General features: G+C 47.5%; 2 protein-coding genes across 2 annotated transcripts in view; one reads left to right on the top strand and one right to left on the bottom strand.

The window, feature by feature from the left end:
* ZZEF1 (zinc finger ZZ-type and EF-hand domain containing 1) overlaps positions 1-8,241 on the bottom strand; it is a gene marked incomplete at its 5' end in the record, with an annotated part of 57,701 nt that extends 49,460 nt beyond the window's left edge. Inside the window, 5 exons of the mRNA XM_032201201.1 lie at positions 332-531; positions 1,188-1,359; positions 2,277-2,471; positions 3,583-3,727; positions 8,002-8,241. Of these exons, the coding sequence (XP_032057092.1) occupies positions 332-531; positions 1,188-1,359; positions 2,277-2,471; positions 3,583-3,727; positions 8,002-8,241 (952 nt within the window). The remainder of the gene's footprint in view (positions 1-331; positions 532-1,187; positions 1,360-2,276; positions 2,472-3,582; positions 3,728-8,001) is intronic.
* Positions 8,242-8,690: 449 nt separating this feature from the next.
* LOC116497456 (neuferricin) lies at positions 8,691-12,885 on the top strand. The gene is made up of 4 exons (XM_032201202.1): positions 8,691-8,916; positions 8,995-9,135; positions 9,473-9,659; positions 11,228-12,885. The coding sequence occupies exons 1-4, from the start codon at positions 8,691-8,693 to the stop codon at positions 11,439-11,441; spliced, it is 768 nt and encodes a 255-aa protein (XP_032057093.1). The 3' UTR covers positions 11,442-12,885.
* The last annotated feature ends 811 nt before the right edge of the window (positions 12,886-13,696 follow it).

Genomic DNA, 13,696 nt, shown 5'->3' with positions numbered 1-13,696 from the left:
TCGATACTATTATCTAACAGCTTTCACTCTGCAAGCAAAGATATTTTAACATTGCCTGATGGCTTCAAACTGAGAGGCTAAAAACATGTTTTAATCATTTTAGCTCTTTAACCCTTAACCTGAGTTACAGACAACGCGACAAAGGCTCAGAAGACTCTCTTACAGGCAAGAAATTAAACTACAGTTAAAACAATTTCTCTGACTCAAGGGTAAGGCCAAGAGCTTCTGCTCTAATGATCGACATTTCAACACATCATTCTGTAACCTACCCAAACTTTCACCTTCAAAAAAGCAACGAAACAATACACCAATGGTATCTTTATTGACTCACACATCTGACTAATGTTAGCGTTTTCCAACAGTGTTACGTAGCCAGTGATATTGCTTGGAATGTGAACATCTCGGACCTCCTGGAGACTGCTGGCATTCCTTCCCACTGCCACTGTAACTTGCTGTGGCATGTAGCTCTGGTCATTAGCTGCCACTGCAATGGACAGATGTCTCAAAACAACATCTGGTTTCATCTTTAAACTGCAAAGCAAAGAAAAAACATTTTTTGAAAAAGACAAATCAATCGCTTCACTTTAAGCAGAGCCCCACCCAGTTTCCACTTTTGCAAACATAAATAAATCCACTGGGAGTTATCTAATGCTTCATAGGCATTACCAACCCTGTATCGTGGTATAGGTGTTAGAAAACTTGTTGTTGGCTTAAAAGACCATCACCTCTGATAGACAGACCGTATAATTTTCTATTGTTGAGCTTTTCAACTGAGAATTAATTCCTCAGGAATAAAAGTGTAGTGTTAATAATGGACAAAATTGTTTTGTTTTGTTTTTAAATCTAAAAAAAAAAAAAAAAAAAAAAAAAAAAACAACACCTAGACCAAAGAATCACTAAATATTTCTGTTTCAAGGAGCAGTAACTGTCTAGCTGGTGTCAAAGCACTTCCGTTCAAGCACTAACCACAGTAATATGGGTTGGAAAGTTTAGCTAAACAACCATGTGCATCAGCATGGAAGATGCTTGGCCTTTAAAGGCTTCATTAGGCCTTTAAACTTTATGCAGAAATCCATGACATGTTTCCAAATAGATTCATCTGTCACTCAGTAATTCTCAGATTTTTTCCAGTTACACTCCTGCTGTGAGACCTACAAAACTCAGCTGGACATTGCTGCGACACTCACCGTATCCAGTGCGAGCGAGCGCTCCCATCTGACTGCCAGAAGGACGTTGTTTCTCCATTTGTCATCTTGTCAATATCAGCGGAATTGGATGAGGTTTCTATGTGAGTATAGCACTTTGTGACAGACTTCAGTTTGTCCAGCTCCTGATTGCCATTCAAGTCACTGGGGTATTCTGAAAAAAAAAAAAAAAATAAAAGAAATCACTCCTAACATTCTTATTTTCCTTGTTTTCAAGAATCATTATACTTTTATTATAATATCATATGAATTGACTTGGTGGCATAGGACGGAGCTCCTGGAGAAGTGTTTCTGACAGAAAATAAAAGACAGAAAACTTTTACTTCAGATGAAAACGCAATAGTCCTAATTTACCACTTGCAGTATGAAAATACCAACTTTATTTCTAGTTCCATCTCTATCTCCTCATTTCCTTTCTGGTCTCATCAGCACTTTTTATTTTTATGCCAAAATCCAAAAAGATGAGAGAAAAAAGTAACTTATGATGGAGAAAACCTTAATCCAGCTATTCTAGGGAAAGGACAAAGCAGACTGTTTCCCCAAGATGACTTGATCTGTTTCAAGAAAAGCGCAGAGATCTGAAAATACCATGAAATCAAGCTTCAAGAGGAAGAAAAGGATCTCTTCCTCTAGGGAAACCACCAAGAAAGTCTCATCTGAAATATAACAAAAGTTTCACTACTGCCACCCCAGAACAGTTACTTTAATACTGAACAGTCAGCTTCAGAAAACATTCATCTCCATATGGAAACTGTTTCCTGCAACTAGTAGAGATATTTGACTGGATAAAGAATAACACAAATTAGCAATTGCCATTCTGAAACAGGTCACCAAAAAGAGGAGAAACACCCAAGTGTGTTACTCGGAATGCTAGGCAGTTAGGAAATTAATTTATGAGCCTCAAAAATGTAAATAAAAAAAATAAGAAGTGTGCAAATCAACTTCATAAAAACATGAAGTCATGCCTGTTAAAGATTTAACAGTAAATAAAACTTGTTAATGTATCTGCAATCTCTTCTTCAAGCTATGGTTACACTACCATTCTGGAAAAAAAGAGAAAATGTTACATACCTCTCTCTTTTAGGAGAAGTCGATCTAAAGAATCCTTCAACACAGACGACCGCATAGTACAGATATTGTTGAAGTACTCCAACACCGGGTATGGGATGGCAGTACTAGAAATTCGATTCCGGTGCAAGAATCTCAATATCATTGATGCATGAAGACCAAGGCGCTCTTTTGATTCAGAAAATATATCAATGAAACCTAGAAAGAGATATTATTTCCACTTTTGTTGCAACATCTGGCTTGACCTTTCAGCAATCAGGTCATCATTTTTCCCCTTTACCTCTTACTACCCTGTAAATTCAAATGAAGCATGAGAGCTGATACTGGAACCATATTCCACCATATGCAGTAGCTCAAGTTTGCAACCTCTACAGCAGGACTGTAAATAACTTGCCAGTTAATTGAAATGTCTGAAAGGGTTCAAAACAATCACCCAAAATCTTAGTTTTATACTTACTTTTCTGTCCCAAAAGTCCTAAACCCTTACCTTGAAACATGCTGCTTGGCTGAAGAGGTGCTGTATTCACATCACTCACCTTGAGCTACACTAGGCACTAGTGGATTTTGGCACTATGGATTATTCCCAAAGAGGTGCCTAATGTTTTCTACCACCTACGTAAGAAATTTCAGCTTCTTACCGGTGGTATTCTGAATCACAGCATATTTAGATGTATCAAATAATACCCCGTAAGTACTCTCCGCTGACTTCCTTATCAGCCAGTTCTAACACTTCTTGTCTGATCCTCTAAGGCAAATCCCCTTTAGCCACTTAGCATTAAAAGCTTGGAAGGAAAGACAGTAACTGATACTTATCCCAGAATTCAAATTCTGGAAACTGACGCTTTCCAGAATATATGCTATCAAACGTGAAATATGTTTTAGCAGGATTCCAAAAGCTACATAACAATATAATGATAAAGTACATGACTCATCACCTCACAGACTCAGTGGAGGATTTATTCTTCCAGCTAGCAAGTACAAGACTATTACTGCATTAGTTAAGTACTCCCCAGAATTTTGCAAGAAACTGTTTTCTGTCTGCAAGATAAAACTAAACAAGGACAAGAAGCTCCTCAGTCACACAGAGAAGAAAATAATGGTTACTTATGAAAGTAAGTCAGCTGGATGTATTTATAGGACATTTTTAATTTACAATTTCACTTGTCTGATACTAGGGAGGCAAGAACAGCTCGGACTAGAGGTTTGACAAGATTAGGACAAGAAACACTATTAAAGCAGTTTATTGAAGCAGCATTCCTTATATAGAGGCAGGATTTGGGAAAACATTTTTGTGCCACTCTGTTCTCACCTGGAACAAGGGAACAAGCTTGCAGCTGCCTGATGACATGGCTCAGCTCCCCTTGAAGATTAGCTCCACTAGAATTCTTGAGAGCCTCCAGCATATTCTCCACATCCACAGTGCCATCTCCTTCAGCATCAAATTGTGCAAAAGCCTGAAGAGGAACAAAAAAAGGAAAATTTATTTCAGCATGATTACTTCGAGCAGAAATTCAAGGTATTGCATATAAGCCTTAACAGTAAACATTAAAACACCATCAAATGAAATCAAAATAATCAGTTTTCTGCGGTATTGAGTTAAAGACAATGGCAAACAGCCTGGTTGAAAATCTGCAGTCTTTAGCAAGTTTTAAGGCATTTGCACGGCCTTCCTATAAAAGTCAACTGTAGTTATACTTAGGTGGAGACAGCACGTCTTCTATACCAGTGAATCAGCACTATCCATCCACCCAGCATCTGTGACTGAGAAGGAGCTCACAAAAGAACGTTAAAAATCTCCTCCATTACATGGCAAGTTTCTTCTAGAAGCAGTACAATCCATTACTCATTAGTGCTACACCTACCTCACTTTGAATGCGCCCATTCAAATTCTTTCAGGTTTTAAATCTTTATTTAAAAAAAGAAAGTATCCCTAGAACCAGGCTTTTAAAGTGCATTTCCTTCCATATGCTGTCCTCCTGCACTGAATACTAACTTCAAATAGTTTATCAAAGTATTTATGAAAACATTGGAACAAGTTAGAAGTCCGTAAGATTTCTATTATTATTGAAGACAGATTTATAAACTTTGACCTGAATATAAATTCATATTATAAAAGGTGTGTTGAGCACCTATAAAAAGTAATTTACACAACTATTTATTTCACGTCTTTGTGGTAACAAAATTACACGACGTTTTTATCCAGCTTAAGTCTATAAAAGAGAACTGAGTTTATAAATGTAAATGGTTTAAACTAGCTACTTCAGAGAACTCGTAAACCAATGAAACGCTGAGATATATATATATATATCAGTATACATTATATATATAAACTAGCTATATTTTCACAAGTAATTTTGAAATGACCTTCTGTTTGATGCTCAAAAAAAAATAATATCTGAGCATACCCAAAGAAGAGAAGTGAAATTTCCAGAACCTTTTTTCATATAAACTGGGAATGGGCTTATAAAAGAGATTTAAAAGACAAAAAGAGACTCAAGTCTCCCAGCCCTGCACTCGGTATTTCACGTTCAGCTACACAGCCAGGTCAGGGTGGCTTCTGAGGAGGAGGCAGCTCGCAGGTGTCAGACAGGGCAAAGCCACGGCTGCTCTTCGGGCAGAAGCTTCTGCCTGAACCTCCGTTTCACTGGCTGACTATCAGGCCTGGTGTACCATTAAAACGCTATCCTGGAGAGAAATAATCCGAAGCGATTAGATCAAAATAAACCTGCCAATTAACCATGACATAATTACAGCACCTTAATGAGAGCAAAGTCCTCCGGAGGTAAGAGGGCTCAGTACCGTACCGGAGTGCCCACAGCTCCAGCGGTGTGTGGAGCCGAGCAGAGCCCGGCACGTTGGTAGGCTCCTGTCACAGCCTGGCCCATGCTAACACCCAGCCCTTCCCAACACGTCTGGCTGGCAGAGGGGGCTGGAGCTGGCATCAGGTAGAAAGCAAACCAGACCTTTGTTTGAGGTCTACAACGCAGAGGAATTAAGTTTAACATAGCTGCTGCCCAAGCAAATCAAGGTGCAGTTTTGTACCAAGGCGCTCTTGCCACTGCCTCACTTCTGCTTCTCTTACTTGAAGAGAAACTGTAATGTAATGACTGCAGCACGAAGTGAACAGGTGAGCAAGTTTTGTGATGCTACTGGTGAAAACAAACTGCAAACAAGACGAGGCTGGAGCTGCTGAGCGCTGCTTTAAGCCAGTATCTGGCGATTTCACCTGCAGAGAGATTGCCACGTGCACGCCTGTCTTCGCACAGGAACGCACCGGTCTGTAGCTTGCTTTGCAAACTCTTCCTATGACCTCAGCAGATCTATAACCTCACCCACCCTAAAGCCTAAAACTATTTTTGATTGTTTGGGATAACTAAAACTCTGTATTTGACAGAAAGCATGCGCAATTCCCACCGCTCAGCCAAGCTGCTGGGTGCAAGGGCACTATGCACGGGCAGCCAACAAAACACCCGCGCACAAGCCAGCAACTGGAGCTCCCGCGTCCACGTGTGGGCCATGGTACAAAGGCAGGAACAGCTTTATGACGGTCCAGATTAATTTCTCTCCTTAATAAAGGCATTAAGCCTGTACGCTTCCTACCAAGTTCAACCGTGCCCATGGAGAGAGGCGATACGACAAGGCAGCCATTCTCAGGAACGCGGCACAGGGATAAAGCTCCCCGCGCAGGGCAGCACCACAGGGCACTGCAAGTGGGACAGGAAAATTCTGTGTTCCATCCCTTGCTCTCAGCAGAACCAAAGCATTCACTTCTCAAGCAAGAGTCAGGTATGTTACATGACAGCTGCTGAAGCACTACCGGATGAAAAAGGATTCTGAGGTTCGGTTTATCCAGCAAACAGACTGTGTATTTTAACAGACGTACATGCTGCCCATAAGGCATTCAACATGTGTTCACAAGCCCCACGCTGAGAGCAGAAAAGCTTAATGGGAGATCAAAATGTAGTCCACGTACACGTCAGAGAGCCACACGCTAATGTCTCATCCCCATAAAACACATCCCAGAAATGTGAACTGCTCCAGCCCATGGGCTAGTGCCAGTTGCAGAAGCAATGACACCAAGGTTTCCCACACAGCTCCCAACATCTCCACGTCGCAGGATAGACGAGATGTGGCCACAAGTCTGTGCCATCATAAATCCTGCAGCAAGTCTTTTCCCACTCCCAAGAGCATGGAAAAACCCTGGACTCTCCATGCCGAGGAGGATCTGCACTACAGACAACCCCCAAAGTATTTCTGCAGCCTGCAAAGCTCAGCTGCTTGTAGTACCAGAAAGAATCCTGATGTACTAATTTCACGCTTTTAGTGTTGTGACAAATGAAGAATTGTTGTTTATCGGTTCTTGAAAAGGAACTGGAAACTCAGAGGCAGCGTTTTAGCACACTACGTAAAACAGTCTGGTACAAACGTACCGACTCGTACCACAACATTAATCCCTTCCCAGTTTCCAGCAGTCTTGTTTCCATGTCAGCACTGACTTCAAGGAGTGCACGTGCAATTTAATACTCAGTTTACCACGCTGCTCTGCTACTCGGGAGCACGACAAAGGCAGAAGGAAGCCACTGGTGAGGCTCAGGAACTGCATGCAGTAAGAAATCCAGACACAATCACTTCCTTAACTGAGTGTGAAATTCCCAACAGGGCAGTCCAGCTGGGCTTTAAACCTTAGCTAGAGAGTAAAGCTGCACAACTAAATGCTCTAAATGTTAAGTTCCCCATGACCCTTCCCACAGGTGAAAGGAAACTGCTCTCCTCTACCACTAAAACCTTATCTTAAGGCCTTCTGCCTGCCAAGGGAACTGGTATTCTACTTGCTTCCAAGTTGTCTAACACTCTTACTTTCCAGCAAGTGACAGGATGCTGATGGGACAGTTGGTAATTTCACTGCTGGCTTTGAAAAGCAACAATAACTTTATGTCTACAAAACTTGGACTAGCTGCTCCCATTACGAGGTCCCTCTGAGGAATCACTCCCTGGGCTCTCCCAGCTGTGCCACCTGCAGTGGGGGCATCCTCAGGGGCACTGCTGATGTAAACGGGCTCCAACTGAGAAGCGGCTGCTGAGCACGGTCACTGGGAATGGGAATGAGTGGAAGGGACCTCAGTGGGCTGACAGCCGGCCTGATGGCAGCGTGGTGCCTCCTGCCTCACTGAGCACAGCCCTTTGCCCCAGGCCTGCTGTGGATCCTGGGTGGGGCTGACCAGGGTCCCCCCGGCCCCTTCAGCTCCCTCTAGACCCTGTCAGCACCCCCCAGCCCCTAAGGAATCCTAAAATTATCAAGGTTGGAAAAGGGGAAAAGGCCTCCAAGATCCTCTGGTCCATCCATTGCCCTACCACCACCATCACCCACTGAACCATGTCCCCAAGCACCACATCCAGCCTTCCCTCACACACCCCCAGGGATAAACCACGTCCTTAAGCGCCACACCTACCCGTTCCTTAAACACCCCCAGGGATGGTGACTCCACCACCTCCCTGGGCAACCCGTCCCAGTGCCTGACTGCTCTTCCTGAGCAGAAATGTCTCCTCATTCCCAACCTGAACCTCCCCTGGTCCCTATGATCCCCCCGGAGACCCTATGAGGCCCCCAAAGCCTCTAACAGCACCCCCAGCGTCCTCTCAGCACCCCCAGCCCTCTGAGGCCCCAGGAACCCCTATGAGCACCCCGTAACCCCTCTCACCCCCCTGACCCCCTCCCCAACCCCCTCACCTCCTCGCTCTCTCCCCGGGAGCCCGCTGCCAGGCGGGACACGCTCTCCAGCACCTCGCAGAACTGCTCCAGGCTGACGGCCTCGTCGCCGCGGCTCAGGCGCTCCTCCAGCCAGCGCACCAGCGTGCTGTGGTGCCGCGACACCAGCGGCTCGGGCAGCGCCGCCTCCCGCAGCCGGGCCGTGGCCTCCCGCAGCCGGCCCTGCTCCAGCAGCACCTCAGCGGGCGGCAGCGGCGGCGCGGGGCCGGGGGGAGCGGCTGAGGAGGAGGCGGCGGCGGCGGCCGGGAAGGGGGAGCCGGGCTGAGGCGCGGCGGCCGCCCCCTCCATGCCTTCCTCGCCCCCCTCCTCCTCCTCCTCGCTGCTGCGGCTGCCCGCCGTCCCCATCAGCCCGCCCGGCTGCCCCCGCCGCTTCTCCTCGCCCTCCTGCCGCCGAGCTGCGGCTTCTTTTCCTCCTCTTCCTCCTCCTCCTCCTCCTCCTGCTCCCGCTGCCTTACTCAGCAACTTCCCGGCCCGGCCGCACCTGTCAGCGCCCGGCCGGCGGCGGCCCCGCCACACTGCCGCCAAGCGCTACCGCGCGCTGTCGCAAAACCGCCCGCCCGCCCGGCCTCGCGACACCCTACGGTGGAGGGAGGGAGGGAGGGGAGGCGCCACACCGCCGTGCGGCGAGGAAAGTGTCGCAAAGCGCGGCCATGTGGAGGGGCGCGGCGGCGGCGGCCGCGCTGTGCCTGGGCGCCGCCTGGCTGCTGGGTCGCGGGTTCGAGCCCCGCGGCCGCCTGCTGAGCGCGGCCGAGCTGCGGCGGCACCGCGGCGCCGAGGGCGAGCCCGGCCTCTACCTCGCCGTGCTGGGACGGGTCTTCGACGTGCAGAGCGGCCGCAAGCACTACGGCCCCGGCGGGGCGTACGAGGGCTTGGCGGGTGCGTGGGGGCAGCCCCGGGGCGGGTGCGGGGCTGTGTGAAGGGGCGCGGGGCTGACCCGGCTCTGGCTGCCCGCAGGGAGGGACGCGAGCAGGGCGCTCGCCACCGGTGATTTCAGCCCTGCGGGTCTGGTGGATGATGTCTCGGAGCTGAGCCCGGCCGAGCTGGCCGCCCTCCGCGGATGGGTGGATTTCTACAGCGCCCGCTACGCCGCCGTGGGTAGGGACGGGGCTGCGGTGAGGGGCAGGGGCTGGGGGACGTGGGGCTGTGGTGTGTGGGGTTGTCTGGGGGTGCCCTTTGGGGTCTGGGGATGCCCTTTGGGGTCTGGGGGGTCCCGAGCTCGTCCTGCAGGGGTTTGGTGGTGTGGGGGCATCGCTGCGAGGTCCATAGATGGAAAGGTGTAAGCCCGTCTGCTGGGCCCGCTGGGAAGATGCTCTGGTGTAGTTCTCTTTTTCTTTTTTTTTTCTTTAAATAATGATTAAAAATAAAAACTAGCCATTTTCCGTGCCTTGCTGTGTTTCCACGTTACGGCGTTAATCGACCCCCTCTCTCCAAGGGAAGCTGGTGGGCAGGTTCTATGACGAAGACGGGGTGCCGACAGAAGCCCTGCGGCAGGCGGAGGCGGCGATGGCAGAAGGCCTGAGGCTGAAGGCAGAACGCGACCGGCGGCAGCAGCAGTTCCCCCCCTGCAACTCGGAGTGGAGCTCTGCCAGGGGCAGCCGCTTCTGGTGCTCCAGGCAGAGGTAAACTCGGCTCTCCTGCCGTTGTGCTCGGAGCCTGTGGAGCAGAGCAGGGCGCTTCTGCCCCTTTGCTTGGACACCCCGAGCTTTGTCCTAGCAGCAGCAGCATGGAAAGATGTCCTGGCTCCTTCAGCCACCAGGCTCTGTAGTCTTGGGTGAGCTCTAGACGCTTCCCCACAGAAGAGCATAGGTTGGTCCTAATCTTTTGAGCGCTGGCAGGGCTGGGATATGGCAGCCCTGGTCCCTTCCACTGCCTGTGTTCCTGCAGCTGTGCTTTCTGGCAGAGGCAGAGCCAACCTGCAAGGAGCAGCGGTGCTGTTCTCTGCTGTGCCAGGTTTAACCACTGCTGCTGTGTGAACAGAGATTTCCTCTGCTGGTTCAGCAGGAGCTGAAAGCCTCCACACAGACCGGAGGAGCACACACGTGCAGGCTTGGCTGGTCAGTGTTTTCAAGTGGGAGGTAGCAGGGAGGAGCTCTGCTCACTGACCTGGTAAGCGGGCAAAAGGAAAATAAATTTTCCTCCTGATAGTTGGCGCTTCCAGGAAATTTGTTTCTGAGACAAACTCTTGTTGCACTGGAAGCAAACTCATGTTTCAGAAGTTGCCACACGTGCACGTGATCCACCTGTTCTCAGGGAAGCAAGCCAGAAATCCCACTGGGACTGCTGGCAGCACTCAGGCAGGCTTTCTCACCTATCAGGAATCCAAGGATCAACTCATGTTTTTCAGGCTGTTTTGCAGCCCGTCTCACAGGCTATAGCCACAACAGTTTACTCTTAAAGCTACATTAAAGTGACTTTGAACAGTCATTTCCTACTTGTCATATTTAGTTGTGTACCTCCCTCAGTTTAGGGACTGCTTTGTTCTTAGCTGAAATCATGCTGCAGACTGCATTGCAGGGTGCTTGGGCTTCACTTGAACTACACAAGTACACATTAGCACTGTGTACCTTGGGAATCTGCTCCTATACATGAATGAGCCTCTTTGCAGTCTCTGGACTGGGTGTTGTGCAGTGGTCTCTTGTGTAAGAGTTCACTGCATCTTTTTTTAAGCCAGGAGTTAGGGGAACAGGCAGGATTTAGCCTGCGAAGAGACACTATGAAATACTTGGAGAAATAATTGAGGCTTTCTTTGCTTTTGCCCTAGTTCTCAAAATCAGTGTTCACAGAAGAAGGCATGTGGTCATCTGTGAGCAATTAGCTGCCCCAAAAAAGGCATTTTTCCATTAGGCGCCCTGTGCTAAGTAGAGCTATATTCCTTTTCCAGTAATAGAAACAAGGGAAGCAGAAGTTAGTTGCTCCCAGAAGGGTGCGTGTAGCAGCACTGATGAAACCGGGTTCAAGCTGCAGGTTTCTGAAGTGCAGCCAATAACTGGGTATCAGAAGGCAGTGAGATGTTGGGGGGCAAAGTCTACCCCAAGAGTACATATTGTTTATTTGCCTCTCCCAGATGGTCTGTCTTTTTTTTTTTTTTTTTTTTTTTAACCTAGATGATTCTGTATTTACTGGAAACATTTTCATGGTTTTGAATTGGGTGTTTGAGTTGTAATTGATTTTAATTTTCTGTTTGTAGTGGGGGAGTGAAGAGAGACTGGATTGGAGTCCCCCGGAAGCTGTACAGCCCTGGTTCAAGGGGGACTCAGTGTGTGTGCGTGAGAACTACCGGGCCCCCTTGGGGACAGCCAGATTCAACGGAGCACAGTGACAGAGGTGACCTGGATAACCCTCACCTGGAGGAATATGATGGCTGCCACCCCCTGGCCGAGCAGTGCGTCCTGGGTGTGTGACTGAGTACGGGATCTGAGGGCCGTGGAGCCCTCCGGTGAAACGTTGTACTTGGGGTGAGCGCTTCCAGCTCTGTTCATTTCCATCTGTGCAAAGGCAGTGATGGCAATTCCGTGTTATGTGTCACTTGATGTAGAGATGGAGTTGAGAGAAGGAAGAAACACATTAGCCAAATCACACAGTTACAGGCTAAAAAATATCAACAATTTTTTTCTTAGTGTTTTGCTTACAGTATTTTTACATCTGGTGACAAACCAAAGGATGCACAGCCTGAACTATACTTAAAAAGTGGGTTTCTTGTACAGTCAGAAAACAGCTGCTTGTGTGCATGACAGGGAGGGTAACGTGTTGTGGTTCAGGACAGTAAGGCAGTGAGCACAGGAACTGCTGCAGCAGCACTGGTTCAAGCACAACCACCCACTGTCACTTGAAAGGTGCTCAGTGCATCGTAGTGTCAATGCTCTTTCCCAGTCACCTGCTTTGCTCCAAAGAATTTACAGGTAGGAGGGAAAAGCCTCACTTTCCCCTGCAACTGAGGTACGGAGCATCTAGGAGCTGGTGCGGTTGTCACACATCAGCTCTGCTTATCAGATCCTTGGAATACAGGAGGCAAAGGTCAGAGCTGTATTTCCTCATTTGGTGTTTGTACTAGATAGGGAGCAAAGAAGATATTGAAGCCACCTATGAGGATTGCTGCTTTAAATTAACCTCACCACCCCGACCCTCTCATTCACTGCTTTTAAACTTTAGGAATTGGTAGTTCGAACTAGGCAATAATAAAAGCTATGTAGCAACATGACCCTCCTGCTGTAATTTGCCTCCTGTTTCCATCCTGGTTTATAATCTCCAATTTACGTGTCCATCAGACTATAACCTTGATGTATCCTCACGAGGCCCAGATCCCTTAAAGGCTGTACATATTTTATCAGAGCTGGCAGAATTTGTTAACCAGTTACTCCCAGGAGAGCAAGTCAAATCATCACAACTTTGTGCAGGGCTGAGGATGAGGAGCCTTGGTGCTGTTAACACAGACTGGGGGGAGGCAGTGGCTGTTTACTGGTGGAATGGGTTGGTGGTGTAGCTGCAGGAGAGGCACTCAGGTTACCTACAAACCCACAAAAATCTGTGCTGTATTCAGCTTTCTCCTTGAGGCAACTCAGCACCTATTTATAAACAGCTGGGATGCATTTATAAATTAATTCCATTTTGAGCTGCCACTACCCCTAAGGAAAATCTCACAAATTTAAGTAATTAGTTAATAAAGTAGTGGGATTATGGGAGGCTGAGCAACATTCCTTAAAATAATCATTGCAGTGACAGCAGGAACCTGTTACAGCACTTTTCACCTGTTGTGTTTAACGAGGCTATAGCTGTCATGGATGAGAGCCATACAGCAATCTAAACATGTACATACTACATTGTAATAAATGTTTTTTTTTAAACCTGTTTCTGTTGTGTTTCTTTTCCACCACCATCTTTAAGATAAGCCCGCTGTGGCTCTTTCAGGATGATGTGCAAGCTCTTACTGCTTGTCACTGGCAGGTCTAGGTTGGGGCAGCAGAGCCATCACACTGTTCAAGTCCTCAGTCATCCTCCACAGCTCAAGTGCTGCCTTGGGCTTAAGCCATCTGTGGGAGCAGACTGGGCGACTTACTTCATGTAGCAAACCTGAAGGCACTAAAAGTATGTGAAAGCTGCAGGAAGGGCTGCAGAGCAGTGCTGCTTTGTCTCAGCTCGGTGGGAGCACTATAAAGGTCAGCATGGTATTTGGTTTGGGACACGTGCCTTCTCAGCAACAACTAGCTTTTAAAGGTCAGCAACACAACTGACCTCAAACCACCCTCAAGAATTCATTTGGATTACAACTGAAGCAAGTGACAAGTGTCTTTTGAAAACACCTCCATAAATTTAAGAGATGCTAAAGTATTAAATATTAAAATCAGTAGGATTTTAAGTGCAAATCACTTTCACAAGCTGGAGTCCCAGTAAAGGTACCAGCTCTGTGGCTTCTTAGCAAGTTTCATCATGCGTAGCTGAGACTGCTCTTATTCTTCAGTAAATAGCACTGAACTGCTGAGGGGAAGGAACTGATCTTAACAGTTACACAAAAATAAGTAAGGCAAGACCGACTTTTAGGAACTGTGTTAGTGTTGCTTTAACTTCCAACATATTTGTCAACCAACTTGAAAACTAATTCACAGCTTACTCCTCTGTTTAGCTGGAACCACTAGGGGAAAAAATTTGTCTTCTACCGGGA

Source organism: Aythya fuligula, chromosome 20 (assembly GCF_009819795.1).
Source record: "Aythya fuligula isolate bAytFul2 chromosome 20, bAytFul2.pri, whole genome shotgun sequence".
In the NCBI taxonomy this organism is placed as follows: Eukaryota; Metazoa; Chordata; class Aves; order Anseriformes; family Anatidae; genus Aythya; species Aythya fuligula.
The sequence above is the reverse complement of the archived record's forward strand: the minus strand, read 5'-3'. Positions and strand labels throughout refer to the sequence as shown.